A 22,527-nucleotide genomic window follows, 5' to 3' on the forward strand; every position below is an offset into this window, starting at 1 on the left:
CAATTTTTCAGCCTTCCAAATGACGGGTATTTTAGCAGCAAGAGCATGCAAGCAGCGCTGAGGGGACCGGTGGCACCGTGTCCCCGGGGGACACACACACCAGGCTGCAGAGCCCCAGTGTCACCACGGGCTGTGACACAACTGATGCTTTTGAATTTGCATCGCTTTGATGTGCTGATGACACCAGGGATGCAGTTTAAAGGGAAAAAAAATCAGCAGAATTGGGCAAACTGTCACCCTCATGTCGCCGGCAGGGGCTGCGATGTCCCCATCTTCAAAGGATGACAAGAGTGCCCTCATCATCCCCTCTACAAACATCCAAGCAGGGAGCGGGCGCTCGTTGCCAGAGATTTAATTGCATCCCTACTTGATGCTCTCCCGTCATCCCTCCTGCATCTCTCGTGGGGGGTTGTTTTGTGGGTTTTTTTCCTCTATTTTGACTTTCTAATGATCTGATTCCCTTTCCCATCAAGCACGTAAAGCTGTGCTCTGGAGAGGAGGGGAGGGAGGGTACCCAGAAATGCCCCATCAGCCACCAAACATCATTTTGGTGCAAACTTCACCAAACGCACAAACTCCCACCACTTCAGATCACCCAGAGCGCTCACCCAACCTAATTACAACCAGTACCATCTCGTCACATTGTTTCCCTATTTTGGGTTCTGTCAAGGCAGAAATTCATGAGATAAACACCAGTTTCCCAGAGCCTGGGTTCGCATCCTGCAAGCGATGGGTCTCGTCTCTCCCCAGCGTGCGGAGGGAAGAGGCCCCGGCTCCTCGTTACACAGCCGGTTAATTAAACCAGCCCTTCACCTCCGGAGGAATAGGTTTAGATCCGCCTTGGGACACATGTAAATTAAAATCAGCGGCTGCCATGCTCGGCTCGCCATGTTTTATTTGTGGAGGGAAAGTCAAATTCAACGTGGTTTTTCCCTTCTCAGGGTTTTTGGGTTTGTTTTTGTTTTCTCAAATTGAAGCAGGAAGGTATGGGGCAGGATTTGAAAGGCACTTGGGTTAAGAAGCAGCATTTCTCCCCCAGGAAGGTGGGCTTGGGAAAATTAAGGGTCTCTGGCTGCAAAAGAGCTTTGATACCAATGCTTTAGTTGATATCTTACCCTAAAGAGCGACTTTAAGCCCAGACTAAGGCATGGCAGAAGTCGGGTTTGGCTCCCTGCTGTGGCACCCACCTTTCCAGGCTTGCCCATTTAAGCACCACTCTGGGCTTGGCTGTCTCTTTTTTTCACGGTTGGGGGGATTTTGGAGGTCTAAGGAGGAAATCTGTCCCAAACCTGTTTGTTGGATGAACACAGGCCCTGTGCAGACGGCGCCGCGGGGCTGCCAGCTCGCTCCGAAACGGTCAATGGGGCAGAAAAATAAGACAAAACCAAACAACCAACTTTCAAGGTCACTTTTGCAAATCACTTCTCACCCACTCAGGTTTTGCTTTCCTTTAGTTTCCACTTTGTACCAGGCCAAGGTTGCCCCATCTCTCACCGCAGCTCCATCTGTCAGCAGCTTCCACTCCTTTCCATAAACCAGACGGCAAAATAGTGATGCACATTACATAAATATATATATAAAATATAAATAACAACGACCTTCTGCTCCAGCACTTTTGCACGAGAAATCGGGGTGAAACACGGCTAGTGCAGCTCATGGAGACCCCCAGCCCATCTCCATTTCTCCCCAGTGTTTCAGCTCTTCCCACTAGGAATTAAAGCATCACAACAGAGCGAGGCATTGCAGGGAAGGATGAGGCTGGCACTGCCTCTCCGAGCACCCACTTTCAGTGACCAAACACTAAATAATTTGATCAAACACTGACAATTCATTCATATAGGCAGGGAGGCTTACGGTGGAGCAACCAGCCCCATGTGCCCACAGCGGTGATTGGCACCAGATGCTCCTCATCATCCTAACGCTGCCCGAGCTTATTATTCTGACTCAACCAATGAAGGGGGATGGAGTTCTTGGTGATGATTTGCGGCTATTTAGCCTCCTTATACTCTTCTTTAAAAGCATATTTAGCGGCCGCAGCCTCTTCCCTCTGGCGGGGCTGCCAGGATGGGGCTGGTTTTGTCACCACCGAGTTTGTCACCACTGCTCCAAACCCCGAGGGGCAGCGAGGCCAGGAGCTATCTGAATACTAGCCACAAATTAAATGCCACGACATAACTCTCCCCGGGGATGCGATCTAAGAAAGGGGAGATTGATTTACCACTAAACAGACAGCGATGTCCAACCCCCTATCCCGGGCTTCCCCGCCCCGACTGGCGCTAGACGAACATTTACATCTCTGCTGTACATTAAAACCAGGGCTCAGGGCTGGGGAACAAGCCAAGAAATCCATCCTACACCAGTGACAAAAAGCAATTTAAGGATAGGATGAGTGAGTGGGACAGGAGCAGTGCCGGCGAGCTGGACGGCACTGGGAGCAGAGCAGGAAAGCCAAGCTCTGCCCAGGGGTTTTGGATGCTGCTCCTGTCCCACCGCTTCACCCATTTCTAAAAACCGGGTTGGTTTGTCATAGCTGGGTGCCCTGTCTTAACCACAAGCACAGCCATAATCTGGATTTCAGGAAACCCTTGCAACCCGGGGCAGGTTTGGTTTTACTGACGGGGATACAACTAAAGCTGAGTTTAGGGTGGCTGGCACCGCTAAGGCAAGCGATGCTCACGGGCCACCTTGGCGATGCTGATGTGTGTCAGATCACACAGGTTCTGGTCAACGGGGCCAAGCAGAGGGGACCACCAGGACAATGTCACCTGCAACAAACCTCCCGGTGAGTTTGGAGCAAGCAACTGGGGGGGATCAAAATTCAGGCATGTCCCAAAAACACAAGCCCCAGAGGATGTCCTACACCCACTCCAGGCAGCAGGCTCAACAGAGGAGTCACCAGATTAGATTATTTCCCCCGTGAACCACAGCAATGTGAGACTCCAGGGGTCGATGGACATGGGCCGGAGGTCGTATGCAAGAGTCGATACTTTCATGTACCACCTAACACCCGCGTGAGCTGTTGAGCCACCGACCGAGCAGGAAAGCGAGCTGCCATCAAACTCATGGTGGGTCTATCTCAGGGAGCAGCTCTTTCCGCAGATACAGCAGTTAGAAACCCCTTGGAAATTATGCTGAGCCCTTCCGGGGATATTTCGGGAACCACCAATGTTGCTCTGCAACTCCAACCCCTCTTCTGATTGGGAAATCGGGGCGGCATCTGAAGCACAAACCCCTCCTGCCTGGGAAGCAAATATCTCCCCTTCCTAATAGCAACTAATTAAGCACTTTTTCCTCCTCACGCCACCCAGTGTCCCCTCAATCTAGAGAACATCAAGTGCTTATTAATTATGCCCGAAGTGGTTCTCATTAGTGCTGATGCCGCAAAAGGCTGAGTCAGCCCGGGATGGGGCTGGGGGAGTTTTAGCCATGGGGCAGGGACGTGGACATACAGTCTCCTCGTGTCCATGCCACGGCACTGGAGAACATCACGCCTTGGGTGGCACTGCAGTGGTGGGATGTCCCATCATGGAGTGGGACCCTTCCCTTCTCAGCGGCAAAGAGCCCCGGGGGCTGTGGTTTGGCTGATTGCTTGAGGACGGTGCCAAGGAATGGATTCGGCAAGGGAGGATGGATTCGGCGAGGGGAAGATGCCCCGACCACGGCGCAACCACTCTCCCCACATCCCTCACCAACCACAAGAGTCCCACTCATGGAATTAATTAGAAAAGTAATTAAGAGAGCTCCCCTATGAATATTTATAACAGAATAAGGCATAATTACTATTCCTCGGAGGAAAGGCACCTCCTTACCTGGCCGCAGAGAGAAGGGGGGACACGCAGCACAACCCAAGGACCGGTGGCACCAGCTGCTCCTTCTGTCACACGTCCCAGCAATCATGCCACCATCATCCCACGAGGCCTCAGCAAAGCTCCCTTTCCACCCCAGGGTGGCATTTTCAGCAGCAAAACATATTTTTGGCAGCCAGGTGCAATTTATTATTATTTCTATACATGAGCATCACATCCATATATTTTGTGCAATTTCTCTCTTTTAATAACACCTCCTTTCCCACCCACTGCCATTGACTTGCCCTGCTCCTGCCAAGCGGCTCTTATCAGCCCTAACCTCTGGGAGCCAGAAAACACCTAAAAAAGCAATTTCCGAAAGTTTTACCCATCTCCCTTCCTCTTATTTATTTTTTCATGCCCATGCTCTCCCTCTCCACTCTATTCTTTTCCAACCCAAACCATTCCATGATTCTACGAGCCCTGCACCAGCTCAACCCCGCGCCATGGCAGGTAACCTGCTCAAAAACCACCAGATTTTGGGAAAAAACTTTCTGTAAATGGCATGACCAAGCTGGCGCTGTGTTGGTGCCACCACTGGGGCCAAGACTGAAACCCAAGGCAGTGGCTGCGGGGTAGAGAGCACCCAAAACCCCACCTCTGAGAACCAGCAGTGTCTCCCTACCAAAACACCCACCAACAGCAGCAACAAGAGGGGAAAAAGAAATAGTAACGGTCTCCTCCATCTTCAACATCTGCTATGCATAAGTCAGAGCCACCCGAGATTGCGGGGATTTACTGTACGCAGGCAGCTCTGGAAGCTTTTCTTAGCTGGGAACTATAATTTGCACCTTGGGCTCTCTAAGAATAAGTTGTCTTAAATAATAATAATATGTGATTAAGAGCTCGTGAGCGGATGGGATGTGGAGATGGGAGGTATGCGATAGCTCCAGGTCTCACCCTGATGCGACCATCCCAGCCCTGCTCACCCAACATGTTCAAACTGATGTCCATGGCAAAATAGGGATGTTTGGGCTTAGCCAGACGCCCAGAGAACCTTCTCGCTGTGCCCAGAACCATTTCAAGCTTTTGAACAGATTCCTCATTTTGCAGCAGAGCAAAACCCACAAGTACCAAAATAATCTTTGTTCCCAAGGAGGGTGACGGGCCACCAAGGGGACACGTGCCAACGTGCATCAACCTGTCCCAAAGCTACAGTCAGAGCAAGTTTATTGAGCTAATGGTTTTAAGCACCTTGGTGTTATCACACCTGGATGCAGATAGGTAATATAATAAAGTAAAAAATTAAAAAATCAGATCAAAATATGCCAATATCAAGTCCCACCTCACGGGCAATTTAGCGTCCAGGCTGCAGGCCCAGCAGAGTCAAGCTGGGGTGGAAACTTAATTCCTAATTCCCCTTGTATATCAGTTCCCCAGGACACCTCTGCTTTTAGACAGCAAAGCCCAGAAAGCAGAGCTGAGGTGGGAGCCCCGTGCCCTGCGCTTTGCCACCCCCACCCCAAAAAGCAAGGAGAGGGCGAAGCTTTACCCGCATGGACCAGAGCATCACAGGCAGCAATGGCCACGGCCACACCAAGCATCAAGGTGATCAGCTCACAGTTCTCTCATCCTAAAAACCCATTTTCACACGACAAATATCACACAAGTAGGGCTTAATGTGAAAAGTAAGCCATGCGGTTCACAACCACTTTTAACATACTGGGAGGTGACACCCAGGGCATCACTCCATTTGTCACCATGGGGGGAAAATTAAAACCTCAATAATTCGTGCTCATTGAGCTTTCTTTTTCCCCTCCATCTTTCCTCGACTCGTTCCACCAACTCCACGGCTTTTTCACGGCTTCTATTTACACCACGCATTAAAACACCATCAGCCAAGGCCTGTTTCCCAAAGCAGGAGACGCGCAAAGCCCGAATGCAACCCCAGGGCATGGCTCCCAAACACTGGGATGCCAGTGAGCTATTGCATGGCTTGCAAGGGGGGAAAGACTCTTTTTTTTTCCTTTATTACTAGCAAACCATGGTAAAAACACTCCTTTTTCTAATTATTATTATTACTAACCAGCTAGGGTAAAAAAATCTCCATTTTTAATTATTATTGTCTGCTGCAGCACAGCCTCAAACACAACTGAGGTCCCCAGCCCTTGCAAACAAACAGCAGCAAAACATCACAGGCTGAAGCCATTCCCAAAAGAGCTCTCTCGTGACTTTAAAAAAATAAAGGAAAAAGTTATAGAAAGGCTTTAAAACTCAGCAGGCTGAGTCAGTGGCTTTGCCAGGTGCTGGCGGTTTGCAAACAGGGCTGGAACAATGCGGGCGCCCAGATCCGGCGCTTCCTCCGGCTCTGCCATTGTCCTGGAGAACAATCCCGGCCCTGGACGTGATGCTGCTGGGGTGGGAACCGGGGCTGGGGACAAAAGGGGAGGTTAAAAACCTGGGTGGGTTTTGCGGGGACGCTCGTGGCCATGGCAGCTCCTCCAAGAGCACGTTTTTCTTCCTGTTTTAATACTGGAAGGGGGATTGGACTAGATGATCTTTTGAGGTCCCTTCCAATCCCTAACATTCTGTGATATCACTCAGAAGTTCTCATTATAGAGCAGGGAGAAATACATAAACGGCCCACAGTACAATTTGAGGAGGAAAAATATAAAATCACCATGCAGAAAAATCAAGCCCTAAGTGACAGCTCAGAGGCTGCTCTGTAACCCCTCTGAGGCCCCTGCTCACCCCGTTTCCAGAGCTATTTCCAGGTTTCTCCCTCCTTTCTGCTCTGGAGGGGGCTGGATGGTGGTGCTGAGACCCTGGACCCTACTGGAGATTTGGGGGGAAGAGCCAGGGAGCAAGGCCTGGGCCTCCACCCAGCCACATCCAGGACAGACAGACAGACAGACAGTCCTTCCCCATCGCTGCGCTAGGGGAGAGAAAAGGGCTTGAATCCACCAGAGGAACATTTTGGCTAATAACATCTAATTAAGACTTCCATTAAAACCCATCACACTCATTAAAAAAAAAAAGAAATTAACAAGGTTTTCCTGGACATTTCCCTTGCAAAATTATTACAGGGGTTAATGGATACCTTTATTAAGGCATAATTTAAGAAAAATCACACATTTTTTTCTGTTTTCTTTCCAATTTTTTCTTTTTTTTTTTTTTGAGGCGTAGCTATTCAAACTCTTCTCCCCTGCAGTGTGGCCCTGGTAAAACTGGGCTGCCTGTTCCACCCAGTGGCAGAAGCGGGGAGATGGTTGCCAGAAGGCAAAGCCCCTGCGACAAAGGGGAGCATCACGCTGTCCCTCCAGCATCACCATGTCCCTCCAGCATCACGCTGTCCCTCCAGCGTCGCCCCGTCCCTCCAGCATCTTGCTGCCCCTACAGCATCACCCCATCGCTACAGCATCACGCCGTCCCTCCAGCATCACGCCGTCCCTCCAGCATCATCCCATCCCTCCAGCATCACCCTGTCCCTCCGCATCAATCACCTTGTCCCTACAGCATCATCCCGTCCCTACAGTGTCACCCCCGGATTCAGGAAGAGCCGGGAGAGCTGCTACTTCCCAGCACAGCTCGGGTGGGAGAGAGGGGGCAGGAAACTTGATATTGTGCAAAAAAACCATAAAAAAGGAGGAAAAGGTCTATTTTGAGCAAGGTTTGTGGCTCAGCTAAACAGGGAATAAAACACCCCCTGGATGTTTCAGCTGTCGCTAAAGTGCCCCGGCTGTGCGGGTGCTCTCACTTTGGGCTAAAAGCAGCTTTTTGGATGGCTCTTGTGGCCCAGGCACCCAAGCGATGCCTGGGGAGGAGCAGCTCCGACACACCGGCCACCCCATCCTGTGCCACCAAACAAGCTTCTTTAAGGAGAAAAATTTGAAATCCTACTTGAAATCCTACTACGAAAACATTTTTGCTTCAAAACCAGAGGAGAAGGATGCTCTTCCCAGCCAGCTGGGGTGGCTCAGCTCCACTAAAGCAAATCCAAGAGCAGGGGAAGTACATGGACCAGCAGCATGGAGAACACAAACAACAAAAAAACCCCAAACAAACAAACACCCTAAAAAACCCAAAAAAGGGCCTTTCTGCAGACCCTGCAATACAAAGACAGAGGCAAAGAGAGTGAAGAGAGCCAGTTCTCAGCACAAGCAACAATTTGAGGGGGAAAACTTCAAGACTCCCTTTTTTGAAGAGTTAGCAAGTTATTCTGCTACTGATTATAAAATTCTTGTAATTATTATTATTTTTTAAAAATCGCTTTATAAATTCTGCACTCAGCTATTGTTTGCAGCCTCCTGTGATGGACAAATGGAGGAAATGGGTAATTATCACCAGGGCTGCTGGGTGGAAGGGGAGGATGACAGGGGAACCGGCACAGGGCTGCTCACTGCTGGTCTTTCCGCTGGTGGGATGTGTCCTCTCTGCTGCCCCCTTCCCCAAATCCAGCCCTCCACACACAAGGCAGGAGGGACGGACAAACGGAGGGAGACGAAGAAACCAAAAGGATGGACAAGGCCAAAATAAACCCCCCAGTTCTGGTGCATCTGTCGGCAGCTGAAGCAGGGCTGGGGGACTGGGATGCAGGGGATGCTCGGGATGCAGGGGATGCTTGAGATGCAGGGGACGCTTGGGATGCTGAGGATGCTTGGGATGTAGGGGATGCTCGGGATGCAGGGGATGCTTGGGATGTAGGGGACACTCGGGATGCAGGGGATGCCCGGGATGCAGGGGACGCTTGGGATATAGGGGACGCTTGGGATGCAGGGGATGCTCGGGATGCAGGGGACGCTTGGGATGCCGAGGATGCTTGGGATATAGGGGATGCTCGGGATGCAGGGGACGCTTGGGATGCCGGGGATGCTTGGGATGTAGGGGATGCTCGGGATGCAGGGGATGCCCAGGATGCAGGGGACGCTTGGGATGCCGGGGATGCTTGGAATATAGGGGATGCTCGGGATGCAGGGGACGCTTGGGATGCCGGGGATGCTTGGGATGCAGGGGATGCTTGGGATCCAAGGGACACTTGGGATGCAGGGGATGCAGGGGACGCTCAAAGAGCAGCCTCTGCATCTCAGCCCAGCTTTGATCTTATTTTGTGAGGTTTTTTCCTTTAATTTTGCCATCCCCGCTAGCTCAGATTTCCAGCTGTTGTGAGCACACAGGTGGGTTCGTTATCCTGACCATGCTACGGCAGAAATTTGCCAGGAGGGGAAAATGAAAGCCAGGCAAGCCCAGGAAGCAGCCAGACTGCTCTCTCACTCATTCTCCTGTAGTTTATAAATACAAAGTAAAAATTCAGCATAACACTGATTTAGACCCCAACTTTATCCTTCACTGGCTTCTCTGTGAAATTGAGTTATCGCCTGGTACTGGGAAGGCAGAGAGAATGTCAGCATGATTCCAGCAGATACAAACTCAGTGCCCCATCCTCAGAGTCCAAAGGGATAAAAGCTGAGAGACCCACAACTGCTGTTATTTTCTAGTGAGGTGTTACCTTGCCATCATTAGATTTCAGAGTGAAACACCACCAGAGAAAGGGTTTAATAACTTTGCTGAAGGATAAGCAGCGAAATCCACCCAGCTCATCCAAAGTCTTGAACAATTTCCTCGGCCTCCCAACGATCCCGACTCCTGCTTTTCCTCCCACCTCGATGATGCATTGCACCTTGACCACGCGGGGAAGCCATAAAGCAAGGCAGAGCAAGACGAATGGGTTTAATATCAACCCGAACGGAGCACGGGCTATCGCAACCCAATGAATTATTCATTTTCGGATTCAATACCAGCCTCCATCTCTCATTGACCCGCAGCTCTGATGGGCACGAGGTGATGGAGAGGACGGGGCAAGCGGTCCCGACGGGTTTTTGGGTACAACGAAGAGCAACGTGGATTCGTGCCAGCCAGGAGCTCGGCACCAAATCCCAACCAGCAAACACATAACACGGCAAATCGATACAGAAAACCTCCCTTCACCTCATGGGGGGAACGACCCCCCTGTGACTGACGGTAAAACACAGCGGCAATCTCTTCGGGCCTCGAGATGCCCCTGATGAACACCGCGCTCTGTCTGCACCTCCTACAAGCGCCTAAGTGCCGATAAAAGCCGGGATTAATGAGTCCCTGAGCGGCCCTGAGCTCGGCTGTTAGCACAGACCCGCTCCGGTCTAACAGCCCCATGATGGGCACAGCCGGTGTCCCAGGGGTGCTGGGAGCTCAACAATCCAACCCTCTTCTTTTCCCCACTGCTGAGAAATTAAGCCCATTTTCTCAGCCTTAAAATACCGAGGGATTTTTTAATTTCTTTTTTTTTTCCTTTCCTTGGTGACAGTTCCCGCAGGCTCATTAAGTGGCTCATCTCAGGCTGACGAAGGCTTTGAGACAATGTCAGGAACACATGGCTCCCGGCAGTGTCCCGGCGAGGCAAAGCCAGCGGGAGAGCACGAGCCCTTCGACGGTGCAAAGACAAAGAGAAAACCCAACAAATTATCATTTCTAAGCCTCGCAATGTGCCACCTCCTGCCTGTAGACCTTTGGGAAGGGCTGCAGTGGGCTCAGTTCTTCCCTCCTGGTCTCCGAGATCCATGGGGATACGAGGAGAAGCTTTTTGGCAAAAAGGTGCACACAAGCTCCCAAGAAGCTGGAGTCTAACCCCAGGTCGGATTTTTCACTCGGTGCGGTGAATTTTCCAAAGTCCTAACGAGGAGAGGCAACACAGCCAGAGACATCGCCATGGGACAGAAAACTCAGCAATTCCCCAAAGCACAGGGGTCTGCTGGGTGCAGCTTTGGTGGCATGAACGCATCATTAGTGTTTTGGGGGTTGCACAAGAAGAAGAAACAAAAAAAGCCACAGAGACAGGTCTAACACCAACAGGTTTGCTCTTGTGCCTCCCGTGTCCTGCTGTCCCTGTCCATCTGTCCTGCCCAACAACAAGAGCCGGGTAGATGCAACATGCTCCTCCCAAAGCACCCAAGACCTTGGCCACGTCCACCACCCCAGCCAGCGGCAGGTAGAAAGGTCAACACCACCAAAAGCTGCCGCAGTTTTACATTATCACTGTTTCTCTACATTTCTGGCAAAACGACATTATTTCCCAATGCCAGTCTTTAGCTAAAATGATTATTTATGTTTTTTCCACGATGAGAAAATGTCGTTTTGCCATAAAACCATGTGCGCTTTCCGTTTGTTTAGTCAACAGCAGAGGAACGTCTCGCCAGAAATGCTCGGCTTTGCGAAGAGCCCTCCCTCCAATGGAGCATCTCAAGGACTCAGAGGAACCCACTGGTGATTCTGCTCGATATGAAATCGTACAGACACTGGTGGTTTCCCAGTTTATGGAGCCCTGGCATGGAAGGCATCACCAGCCCCACCCTGACAAGGTGGGAATGTTTATTTTCACAGTGAAAACTAACACAAGCTCCCAGGTTTAAAGCAAAAGAACCAACCAGTTTGTCCACAGCTTGAATCCCAGGCTTGCTATTTGCACGTGTCTGGAATTACAGGCCACCATGATGGCCACCCCAAAGAGCATCACAGCCAAGCCTGGTGCCACCTGCACCATAAGAGGTCCAAGTCAGACCTCCTCTTGACACGTCCTTCCCCAAAATCTGCCCTAAAGCACTTTAACATAACCCTTTGAGCTTCTCCTCCTTCCCAATCCTTCCTCAACCTGGTGGTGCCTATTTTCTATTTGAAAAGCACCAACAAAACCAGGTTAGTTTCTCATGCAAAAACCCCTCTTTCTTCCAAGCAGTGTGCAAAAACAACACCTTAATTTGAGAGAGGAGAAGGAATGGGCAGCAAGTCAAGATAACAGAAAAAAAAATTTAAAATCCTCCAACGGTATTTGGGAAATATTCATCAGAACGGCGAACGGAGATGAAAAGCAGCAAGTGCCATTTCCATATTCATAAGCCCGCGCTGCAGAGGACTCCAGCAGGCAGCAGCACCCTGGCGGTGTGGCTGGGGAACCCAAAATAAAACAACAAAAAAGATCATTTCCAATTAATGCCAAGAAGCAGAGCAGCTCCGCTGCAGCCGGGCCCGACGGCGGCCGCCCGGCTCCCGCAGCTTGGCCGGGGAAATAACGAGGCAGATGAAAGCGGCTCGGGCGGCGCTTTGAAGGCAGCGGATCAGACGGGAGGTTCCCTGCGAGCACCGGGGTCCCGGCCACGCTTTGGCCGCTCGCCAAGAAGCCATGGGTTGCCCACCGCTCCCAAATCCCGCTCCCCAGAGCAAAACCGCGTCAGGGCACGTTCAGAGCCAGTCTCAAAACGGCTGTTTCCCCAAAACAGCTCGTTTGAGGACCAACAGTTTTTTAAGCTGTCATGGTTTAGCCTGAGTTAGTAATACAACCATGACAGCCGCTCACTCACCCCCTATCCCTCCCAATACGGGAGAGAATCAAAAGTGAATGGAGAAAATTGTATTGAGATAAACACAGTTTAATAAAACAACAAAATACTAATACGCTACTAGTAAACATATATATATAAACTAGAAATAAAAAATACTCAAGGCAATTCCTCATGAACTCTGTCCACCACTCAGCAGCCGGTCCCAGGGAGCCGCACTCCAGTCCCAAAAAGAGATAAAAAGGCAGAAAGACTCAGAGGCCTCTGCAAAATGGCAAAATGCTGAACTAAATGTCCCAAACCAACAAAAATGTCCCAACTCCAACAAAACAAGCGAAGGAAAAAATGCATGCAAGAGAAAACACCTGAGAGAGAGAGCTGGGAAGGTCCCCAGCTCTTCTTACATATGAAGTATGATGCTAATGGCATGGAATACTCTTATTGATCAGTCTGGGTGTCAGTCCAGCTCTGCCTCATCCATCCCCCCTTCCTCAATGCCTCACACCTGTGGGCAGAGCACTCAGAACATCCTTGGCTTTCAGGCATTAAAATTAAAAACATCAACTCTGTGCTGGGGTGTTATCTCTTGTTCTCAAACCAAGTCCAAATAATGAGAGTGCTACCGATGAAAAGGAAAGGTTTCTAACTGCATGAAGAATATTAATTCATTTTCAGTCAAACCAGCACATAAGCAAAGCTTGAAGACAACAAGAGCGTTAGCCAAGGCCAAGCTTACCTTTGCAGGCCACGTTGTTCTCCGGCTCGTAGCCAGCCTTGCAGGTGCAGCGGCCGATGGGGACCATCCACTCGCCATCCCCGTTGCAGTACAGTTTGATGGGCACGTCCACCTCCTCGGCGTTGGGGATGCAGGTGCCGCGGGCGGTCACCAGAGAGGTGCTCTCCGCTCCTGTCATCGTCTCTGGGAAGATGGCGAAGTTCTGCACCACGCTGGGGCACTTCTTGAAGAAGACCCTGACAGACAGCAGAGACATGCAAGCCCCGTAGTCCTGGAATGCCAGGTAGAAGCCATTGCGGGTCAGGGGCCCGAAGCTTCTCACTTCTGTGTTCACCTTCATCAACCTGCCACCAAAGTCCACCTGGGAGAAGCTCTCGTCAGCAGCAATGGTGTCCACTTTGAGGTAGGGTGCCTCTGTCCAGAAGGTGGACTTCTTGGTGGCAATGACAGAGTCCGTCTCGTAGTAGTAGAGGTTGAAGGTCTCCTTGCAGGAGCCGGGGACATTGGGGAGGCTGCTGCAGTCCCGCACTGTGAAGCGCATCTCGGTGTAGATGCGATGAGCCCCGCGCCTGTTGATGAAGGTGGTGAGGAGCCAGTTGTTCTGGTTGGGCTCGAAGACGTTGCACACCTGGTAGGTACGGATGGTGTTGAGGTTTTCGTCGTAGCCGCTGACTTCTTCCCACTGCGGAAGGAAGGGAGAAGAGATGAGAAGGGGGCAGGTGGACCGGTGGTGACCCATGAGCTCACCCTGCACAGGGCAGGGCTGGAAGGAGAATCCCAAAGCCCTAAAGGGGACTAGGAACATGGTCATGGACACACAACTCATGCAGAAACACCCCTTGGGCCAACATCAGAATAAATGCTCATCCTCTTGCCCCTGCACACCTCTCCCCACTGATGCTAAAACATCTTTTCCACGTGGGCAACCACCTTAGTTGCCCTGAGAAGATGTAAAAATGAGATGAAAGCTGGTCTGGGCACCCCAAGATGGGAAGGAAAGCAGTACATGGGACTACAGCTTCATTAGAGCCCAACCAGTATGTGGGCTGGAGAGCAAGTCTGACCCCAGGCTCTCGGCATGACAGGATCATTTCCCCTGGCAAAGAAAACTAACTAAATAAAACATTACCGCCACAGAGAGAGGGAATATAGATTTGCAATTCGATTTATAGAAGGGCATTAATATAATCCAGGCTACAATTTCAATTAAGGGACAGCGGCAAACTGTGAATAGTCTATGATGGCATTAGAGTCCTACAGACAGATTTACAACCTCATAATCCATTCATTTTAACTAATCCATGTTTACAGTCTCCTCATAACAGCATTATTCATATGGCAATCTTTAAGCAGCAAGCTGAATATCATGCATAATTTCCAGGAGCGACGCTATAGCAGCACTTGCATTTATTTGTGCTTATGTGGGGACACAATGGCAGGGGGGTGACACTGATCTGCCCCGGGGTGTTGAGTCTCCCCAAAGAACTGATGCACCACAACCAACCCTACAACCAGACCTTGCCCTCTTCCATTTTCTGTTCAACAACCACCTTCCTCACCTGGCTTCTCCCCTGGAAAACCGCAGCCCTGATCGCAGGTTTTTGTTTTGTTTTCAAAGCAGGGTTCTCTACACGCTGCCAACAAGCGCAGCAGAACGTTTGCTCTCAGGTCCACCTCCTCAGCTCCGCTCAGTTTAAGCAAAGATCAGAGCTCAAGGTTGCACGCTGTTGTTGAGCAATGTTTACCAGAGCAGCAATCAAACCTCGCGCATCCAGCTGAGCGTTCTCCTTTCTCATCCCACGCTGCAAAAGAAACCCTCTCCACCCTGGGTAAGATGTGTGGATTCAATGCCCTTTTCATTACCAGACGCCTTTTCAGATCAGGGTCCTTCCCAAGCGAGGAGGTTGCATTGTTTCTATTCCCACATGGGCTTTGAATTCCGCCCTGCCATCCAATTAACGTCAGACGAGTTCTCTTCCAGCGCTCGTGAAAAGCCACTTGGAAATCTCGTGAGGGTTTGGGGCCGGATCCTGATGCCTCCTTGGCTTGAGCGCTCCTGCAACCGGGCACTGAAGAGCAGCAGGTCCCCATGACTGAAAGCCCCCCGGTTACATCGATGCTCTAACAGTGACAAATGCATCACTTTGACAAGATCCCGCTAAATAATTCACAGAGAGCTGGGGATTAAGACAATGTTTTCCTCTATCTCCACTGAGATTTAAAGCACGCCCAGCGAGGAGAGCAGCGGGAGAGCTCAGGTCCCAGTCCCTGGGGAGCACACCAGACATGGTGATGATCTGCAAACCCTCCCTGGACAAGCCTCACGCAAATATTGGCCGTTACCACCAGACAAGCCAAGGAACAGCACAAATCTGCCCTCAAATATTTGTTGTGAACAGGACAAACCCTAAAACCCAGTGCTGCAACTCGTAAAGACCACTGCATGCCTGGAGCGAGAGGAAGATATTGCTGATTTTCAGCTGGCATCCAGTTTACTCCAAAACCTGCCATAGCTGGGACATGGTGCCTGCAGGGGGGGTCGCTTGGGGAGTCCAAATGCACTTTAAGATGCTCCATATCCACCCATCAAAGCACCTGGCACTACTGAAAAAAGCCCAGTCCACAAGCAAGGGGACTTCACAGGGGAAGTCGTACTCCAACATGCACTACAGACTAACTCTGTCTTTAAATAAAGGACCCGGTATTTCAAAATACTTTGTGGAAGATCTAACATACACTCCTGTAAAGGAGAAGACTCACCAGTAACTCTGAGAGGAGCAAGAGACAGAGGATTAATGTCCCATCAGCACACAGACAGGCTTAGGTCACCCTGCAAGGCAGGGCAGGGTCAGGGATGGGGAGCTGGGATGCACAGAGGGATGCACACAGAGGGATGCAGGGATGCGCACGGAGGGATGCAGGATCCACAGAGGGTTGCAGGGATTCATGGAGTGACACAGGGATGTGCAGCCGGATGCAGGGATGCATGTGGAGGGATGCCCAGAGGGATGCAGGGATGCACAAGGTGATGATGCAGGGATGCACAGGGGGATGCAGGGATGTGCACGGAGGGATGCGCAGAGGGTTACAGGGATGTGTGGAGTGATGCAAGGATGCACAGAAGGATGCAGGGATGCACACAGAGAGATGCAGGGATGCACAGGGGGATGCAGGGGATGCACATGGAGTGATGCAGGGATGCGCAGAGGGATGCAGGGATGCACATGGAGGGGTGCCAGATGGATGCAGGGATGCACAGGGGGATGCAGGGATGCGTATGGAGGGATGCAGGGATGTTGGCTGGGAAGAGGCTTCGCTCTGCTGCTCCGCAGAGGACAAGACTGCTGTGGCCTTACAACACAAGCTCCCTGTCTGCCTTGCCTGGGCTGTCAGCAATAGCAGCTGCGGGCAGCTATTCACGCAGTCCCTCACATTTTGCCAGCATTTTATTTGGGCCCAGATTTTTCTCAACACAATTCAAGGGCCTCTGGTGTGCCTGGAAAGGATTTTTCACCCGCTGCGTCTGTGGTTCAGCTCTGGTGCCGCTGTGCAACCTCATTTCTCTGGAGGACCTGGCCAAGACAGTCACGGCCTAACAAAGCCAGGGGCTGGCATCCTTCCCCATTTTGTGCCACGTCCTGGAGGCCACAGGGACAGTCCCTGTGGCTGTCTCCATCCCTGCCCGTCCCACCACAATGCCCATCCATCAACCCGCATCCCTCCCACCACTGCTCCTCTCCCCACCAACTCCATCTCTCACTTTCTCTGTCAGGGGAATGTGAGTCAGGTTATTTTATGCTTCCATTCCTCAAAGGCTCGTATTATATAAAAAAAAGATGTTTTAAGTGCCTCAGGGTGTTTTGTTCCTCATTACTTCATAAAAGTGACATTAATAGCCAGGGAAGAGCACTGCCGAGTGCAATTACGGATGATGTTCCAGGTATGAAAGCTGTTTTGAGCTTGCTAATGTTTCCTAATTACAAGCCTTTTGGCACAGGGAGAGGGAAGGCGTGAGAGAAGGGACAGAGAGTGGTGACAAGGCCAGACCCTTCACTTGGGAGAAGGACAGGCAGGGGAGAGAGAGCATAGGGATGGAGAAAAGCTCCATTTTCACCAAGATCCCAGGACGCTGCTGCTCCTGCTGTGAATTCCCCAGCTCCCCAGCAGCATTTCAAGAAGAATAACATGAACCTCGCAGGATGACGTTTGGATCAAGGGGCACTTACCCCCGATGGAGGGTTGGCGGTCCAGCCCAGCTCGGCCGTCGCCGTCCGCGTATCCATCAGGGTTTCTGAGGAAACACAAGAAAAGCAAAGCAGATTAGTTTCTCCCCATGTTTTTGATGACGTTATAAGCGCAGAGCCACAGAAAAACATTCGGTTGCCTTCAGGGAGCACACATCCGACCCTTGGAGTTGCTCAGAAATAAAGCAGCAGGTGCCCTAATGCATCTAATGAACCAAGGGCAAGACAAGAGTCTACGAGCTGTACCACAGCTGACTCTTCCCTACTTTCATTCTTTAAAAAGTAAAAGGCGGAACACACGACAAGAATAACGGCGAGAGTAACAACATATAGAAACAGATGGGGAAAAATCCTCCAGGTTTTATTTATTTGTTTGCAGCAAGCAGACATGCAGATTGATTTCCTCGATTCCCATGTCTCAACCAAACAGGGGATGTGTCACCGGCGGCTGGCACGGCCGAGCATCCCCCGTTCCGCCATGGTCCCAGGTACTCAGGGCAGTTTTGCAGCACCAGGAAAAGGGGCCCAACCAGAGAAATAAAGGTCAGGAAATAAAACTCAGCCCAGGAACACAAGCTGCCGCCGGACGGCTGCTTTTAATCTCTCCACACCCAATCACGGTGATCACAAGCGGGAAATGAGGCTCCTATTAATCTTCCCCACCCCTCCCTTTGCCGCTGGAGGAGCACGACCGGAACTCCCTGCCCTGGCACCAGCAATAAACCTTCCCCCCTCCCAAAATCGACCACACAGCCTGGCTCCCTGGGGTGAGCAGAGGCCAAAGAGGGAGCAAAAGGCTGCAGGGGGGCTTGCAAAGCTTCTGCACCCCTAAATCGGTCCTGGGATGCTGCTTCAAAGCCCCCAGCCTGTTGCAGATGTGCTATGCGGGGTGTTTTGCACGGGACATCCAAACCTCCAGTAAGTTTCTGCCCCCCCCCCCCCCCATCAAGCCTTCCTTCCCTTGCTAACAGCCACGCGCCTCATTACACAACCATTAATTAAACCCCCTTCAAATGAGCAGGCAGGCGCGCCCATGCGCAAATCGGTGCAAAGGTGGAAGCGAACGGCCAGGCAAACATCTCCCTGTGGGGTTATGTGGGAGGGATGCCCAGAGAGCCCCCCAAATCCTTGGCATTTCTCCCTGTGGAAAGCAGGGTATCCTCATGCTGTGCAGGGGAAACTGAGGCAATAAGCAAGGACAGACCCAGCTACAGGAAAGTCCCTTCTTGCAAGGGTCGGTTCAGACAGGATTTTCGCTCCATCATCTCCCTTCCTGTCCCGTGCACTTACAGCTTCCTTCCCTGGGCGTTGTTTTTTGGCTTTTTTGGTGGGGCGATGACAGAGGAATGTTAGTGTTGATAAAATACGGCTGCGGTGCAGGACGGTGGCACGTGAGGATTGGCTCTGCTCCAAGTGCCACCGCTCCCCTCCCAAAATCTCACCCCGTCCCTCCCAAAGGCTCCAGAATTGGGAAACAAAGCAGGAAAGCGCAGCAGCAAAGCCGGCATGGCACCGACACCTCCCGAAGCAAGAGGCTTCAAAATCACTAAATAAATAGAGAAATACATGAATAAATTGGAAAGAACCACAGAGAAGCTTTCACCACGGAGCTTTCCTGAGACACAAGGGAACCGTGTGGCCGGTGGCCAGGGAGGTCACAACTTGCAGTTTCCACCGCAGATGCATAGAAATACATCAACAACTCCAGATGTTGCTGAAGGAGTTTGCCAAGCAAAGGAAAAAGATCCGAGAGCCACCCACCGTTAAAAACCTGACCCTCTGCAGAACATCTCCTGCCTTGGCTCCCAAGGACTGTGCCACAAACAAGAGCAGCCATAACCTGGCAAAATAGCGTGGTTTGGTTGGGGTTTTTTTAATGAAATAAAACAGTTAAATCTCCCTTACAGCTCATCTTCCTGCTGAGCTCACCCAAACCCCACAACTGCAGTGGTTCTGGCACTAAAAGGACTGGGCTGAGCAACTTCCCATTGACCTCCAATGTTTCCTCTCGGAGGAAACCTTGGGTTTTACTTCATTTTCTGTGACTTTGGGGGAAATCCCACAGGGACAATCTACGGCTGAGGCTGCCGAGCACCCTCTTGCAGCAAGGGGAGGGTTTGCAGACACCGGAGTCCCTCGCCCCAAGATCCTGCAGAAAAAGGGGGGACACTATGGGGCTCCCAACACCCACATCTCCATCTAGGGGCTGCAAAACACCAGTGGGGGGACAAAGGGATCACCCCCAACTCCAGTCAGCCATCAGCTGGAAGAGGGCAAACGAGTGGCAGGCAGTAAAACCCCTTTGCTCTGCACGCTAACAAAGGGATTAACACGGACCAGAGCCTGAGCATCGTTAATCGAGCAGAGAAGTTGCACAGACACCTTGCGCTTCTCCTACATCCTGCTGCGAGGACCAGCCCTCATTATTTGGCTCTGGGTATTAATTAAAGCCCCCTGCCTTGCCTGCTCAAGGTACCGCTCCTGCCAGGATGCTCAGGGGATGCTCTGATCATGCGGATGCCCAGGGGATGCTCTGATGGGGAAGGAGATCAACGCACTCCCTTAGAGGAGATTTTGGGACCTGAGGCTGCACCAAAGGCAGCGGACCAGGCTGCGATGGCTGCAGCCCTCGTTAGGGAGAAGATGAGCTCTGCTACGGCAAGCTGAGCTCTCTCAGAGTGAAGAATCTTTAGCTGTATACAGTAGATTTTCTTTAATGGACACATTACTTTAAACTAAGCCTTTGCCATCTGTTCCAGTCCCTAATTATCAATACAAAACAAACGTCTACTCACAATTACACTCATAACGAGTAAAGATGCCAGCAATTAGAATGCACCAGCACCCTCACCGCCGAGCAGCGCGTCCATCTGTGACAGCGCCGGCGCGATGCAGGCGGGAGGACCCGGGCACAGGGATGCGAGATGCAGCCGATGCTCGCGGAGGGATGAGCTGCATCCCAGAGGAGCAAAGGGTGGGCTGGTATCATGCAAGCAGCAAGGGGAACATAAGATATTTGGGGTGAGAGTAGCCAGGCGTAGAGCAAGGCAATGCAGGATCCACCACAGGAGCCATCGTTTCACATCAGATGATGCCACCTTGCCAAACACTCTCCCCAAGAGGATTTAAGGATTTCAACCCTTCCGAACCACCCCAAAACAAAGCTGAGCTTGTTTCCCAAAATCCCTACTCTGAAAGCAAGTTCCAGACCTCCCCAGCATGGAGGGCTCCTGCCGAGTCCCACCATGAGAATATGTGATTTCTTGCCAGCAAGAAGCGAGCTCTGGCTATGGGCAGAGAGAAACAGAGGCAAGGAGGCTAACCTTCTTGTCATATGGAAAGAAACAGATATAACAACAAATTTTCTGCTTGGGGAGGCCATGAAGAAACTTCTGCTCCTTAAGAGATGCCTTGGGGACACGGTCCCTCTCCCAAAGCCAGCGAGCAGCAGCTCTCGCTCCTGCAAGAAGATAACGGCAGGAGCCAGCCGCAGGCACTCGAAAGCAAATGCTTGGGCATATGTAGAGAGACGCAGGCATGCCTAAGACAACCAAGAGGAAAGAGACAGAAATTAAGCAAAATAAGGAGAGAGAAGGCTTGCTAACAACAGATGGGAAGAGGGAGATTTGGCAAGGATGCCAGCTGCTGGAAATAAGCCCCCCCGCCCCGAGATGCATGGGGAGTGTGCGTGTCGATGGCCAAACCTTCAGAGGGAGAGGGGAGACAGAAGGGAATCAGGGGACAGAGGATGCTCCATGGGTGGTTTCTTGAGACTGATCCGATGATGCTGAGCAAGCAGCAATGGGTTGAGGGCAAGGTCCAGCCCCTGGGCAGTGCCAGCCCCATAGCACAACTTTCTGAAGGCAAACAACAGCAAGACTTTTTCCCTCCATAAGCAAAGCACCGTATTTCCCCCCGTATTTCCGTACCGTATTTCATGCTCATAAACGCCAAGCTTTCTCTCTACCCCCTCTTTCTCTCGCAAAAGCTTCAGCAAAAAATCAGCCCAAGGCAAGCGCACAGCTTGGGAAGCTTCTGTCCAAGTTTGGTGACATTACCGGGGAAAGGGAACAATAGAGAAACAGAGCCAAGACGCTTTATTACAAAGACTACTGCTAAGTAACATTAACCACTATGATGCCACGAGCTCTGCCTCCCCCCGGCTGCCGTGGCTTAAAGCCGAGTCCAGATCGCATCACGCTTTTCATCACCGCTACCCGTGGTTTGCATCACACCGCTCGATGCCAACGCAAAGAAAGTCCCGCGGGTGCCGGGGGAATAATGTCAATTTAAAATCTTATGATTGCCTATAGATGTAGGGGTCCAAGCACACACCAGGAGGCTGCCCGAATAGCCCCAGGTTGCTCCCCATGACCGTGCTTCCAACCAAAACATCTAAGGTTTCAATAAACCCTGAACTTGGGGTGAAGCCGAGAATAAGCAGAAACATCAGATCCGTGTGGTGATGAGCTGCTGGGTGCACATCCCACCCCCAAAAATTCTCTTCTACAGAGGTTTCCCCATCGGGTTCCTGTCCCTAAGTGGGATGGAGCATCGCTGCTCACCCCGGTGCCATGAACGTCGTGACATCTCCAGAGGGCTTAATGACGGCGTTGGAGAGGCAGGTAAAGCAGGACCAGCCTCTTCCTTTGATAAGCCCTGATGCTCTTCACAGCTACCCGAGAGCTGCCGAAAGCGCCGCTGACAGTGTCTGCACGCTTTCAATCAAAAATATTACAGCAACAACTAATTACGTCCCATCATTCCCATGGCTCTCTGCCTTTAATGGTGGATTTTGCTGCTACAGAACGAGGGTGAAACTGCTCTGGAAGTGCATAACGAGCTCTCCCCATCAATCTCCCGCAGGTTCGTTATGAGGAATTACCCGCCGAGTAACAAACCCAGTTGAGAAGGGAGAGGATGCGCTAAACAACAATAAAGCGAGTCAACACAAAATATGTATTTTAAAGGGAAACGCTGATGCTTTGGGGTCTCTATTAACCTTTTGGGTGAGAGAAGCAGCCATGCCCGCTCTGCAAAGACATCTCAGGCATGACACCACCAGCCAGCGGGAGAAGACCTGTAGTGGCCAAAAAAACACCCCGCTTTCCATTGGAAAAGGAATTTATAGATAGATATATATATATATATTAGCCAAGGCCGAGCGTGCTGTGTGGATCTGCAAGGGGATGCATTAAGCTGTGGCCGCACAGCACAGCCCTGGCCCTCCTCCGGGATCCCCCGTCAATGCCATGGATTTCATGAAGATGCATCACAGCAGGGCAGGCAATAACTTAATGAAGCTCAGATTTGGGGGGGGGGGGGGGGTGTTTGCTCAGCAACTATATAACAACTTTATCAATAAGCCGCTGCCTGCTGTGACTGCCGGATGAAAC

General features: G+C 51.3%; 1 protein-coding gene across 4 annotated transcripts in view; it reads right to left on the reverse strand.

The window, feature by feature from the left end:
* The window catches only part of EPHB1 (EPH receptor B1), a gene marked incomplete at its 5' end in the record, with an annotated part of 63,089 nt that overhangs the window by 22,834 nt on the left and 17,728 nt on the right, over nt 1–22,527 (reverse strand). For 2 of the 4 annotated variants that reach the window (XM_080349750.1, XM_080349749.1), the window contains 2 exons: nt 12,888–13,569; nt 17,114–17,178. In XM_080349750.1, coding sequence (XP_080205876.1) covers nt 12,888–13,569; nt 17,114–17,178 — 747 coding nt within the window. Of the gene's footprint in view, nt 1–12,887; nt 13,570–17,113; nt 17,179–22,527 lie in introns of those variants that run through there. The other 2 variants (XM_080349752.1, XM_080349751.1) reach the window with 1 other exon arrangement.

Source organism: Nesoenas mayeri (genome assembly GCF_963082525.1).
Source record: "Nesoenas mayeri genome assembly, chromosome: 9".
Lineage (NCBI taxonomy): Eukaryota > Metazoa > Chordata > Aves > Columbiformes > Columbidae > Nesoenas > Nesoenas mayeri.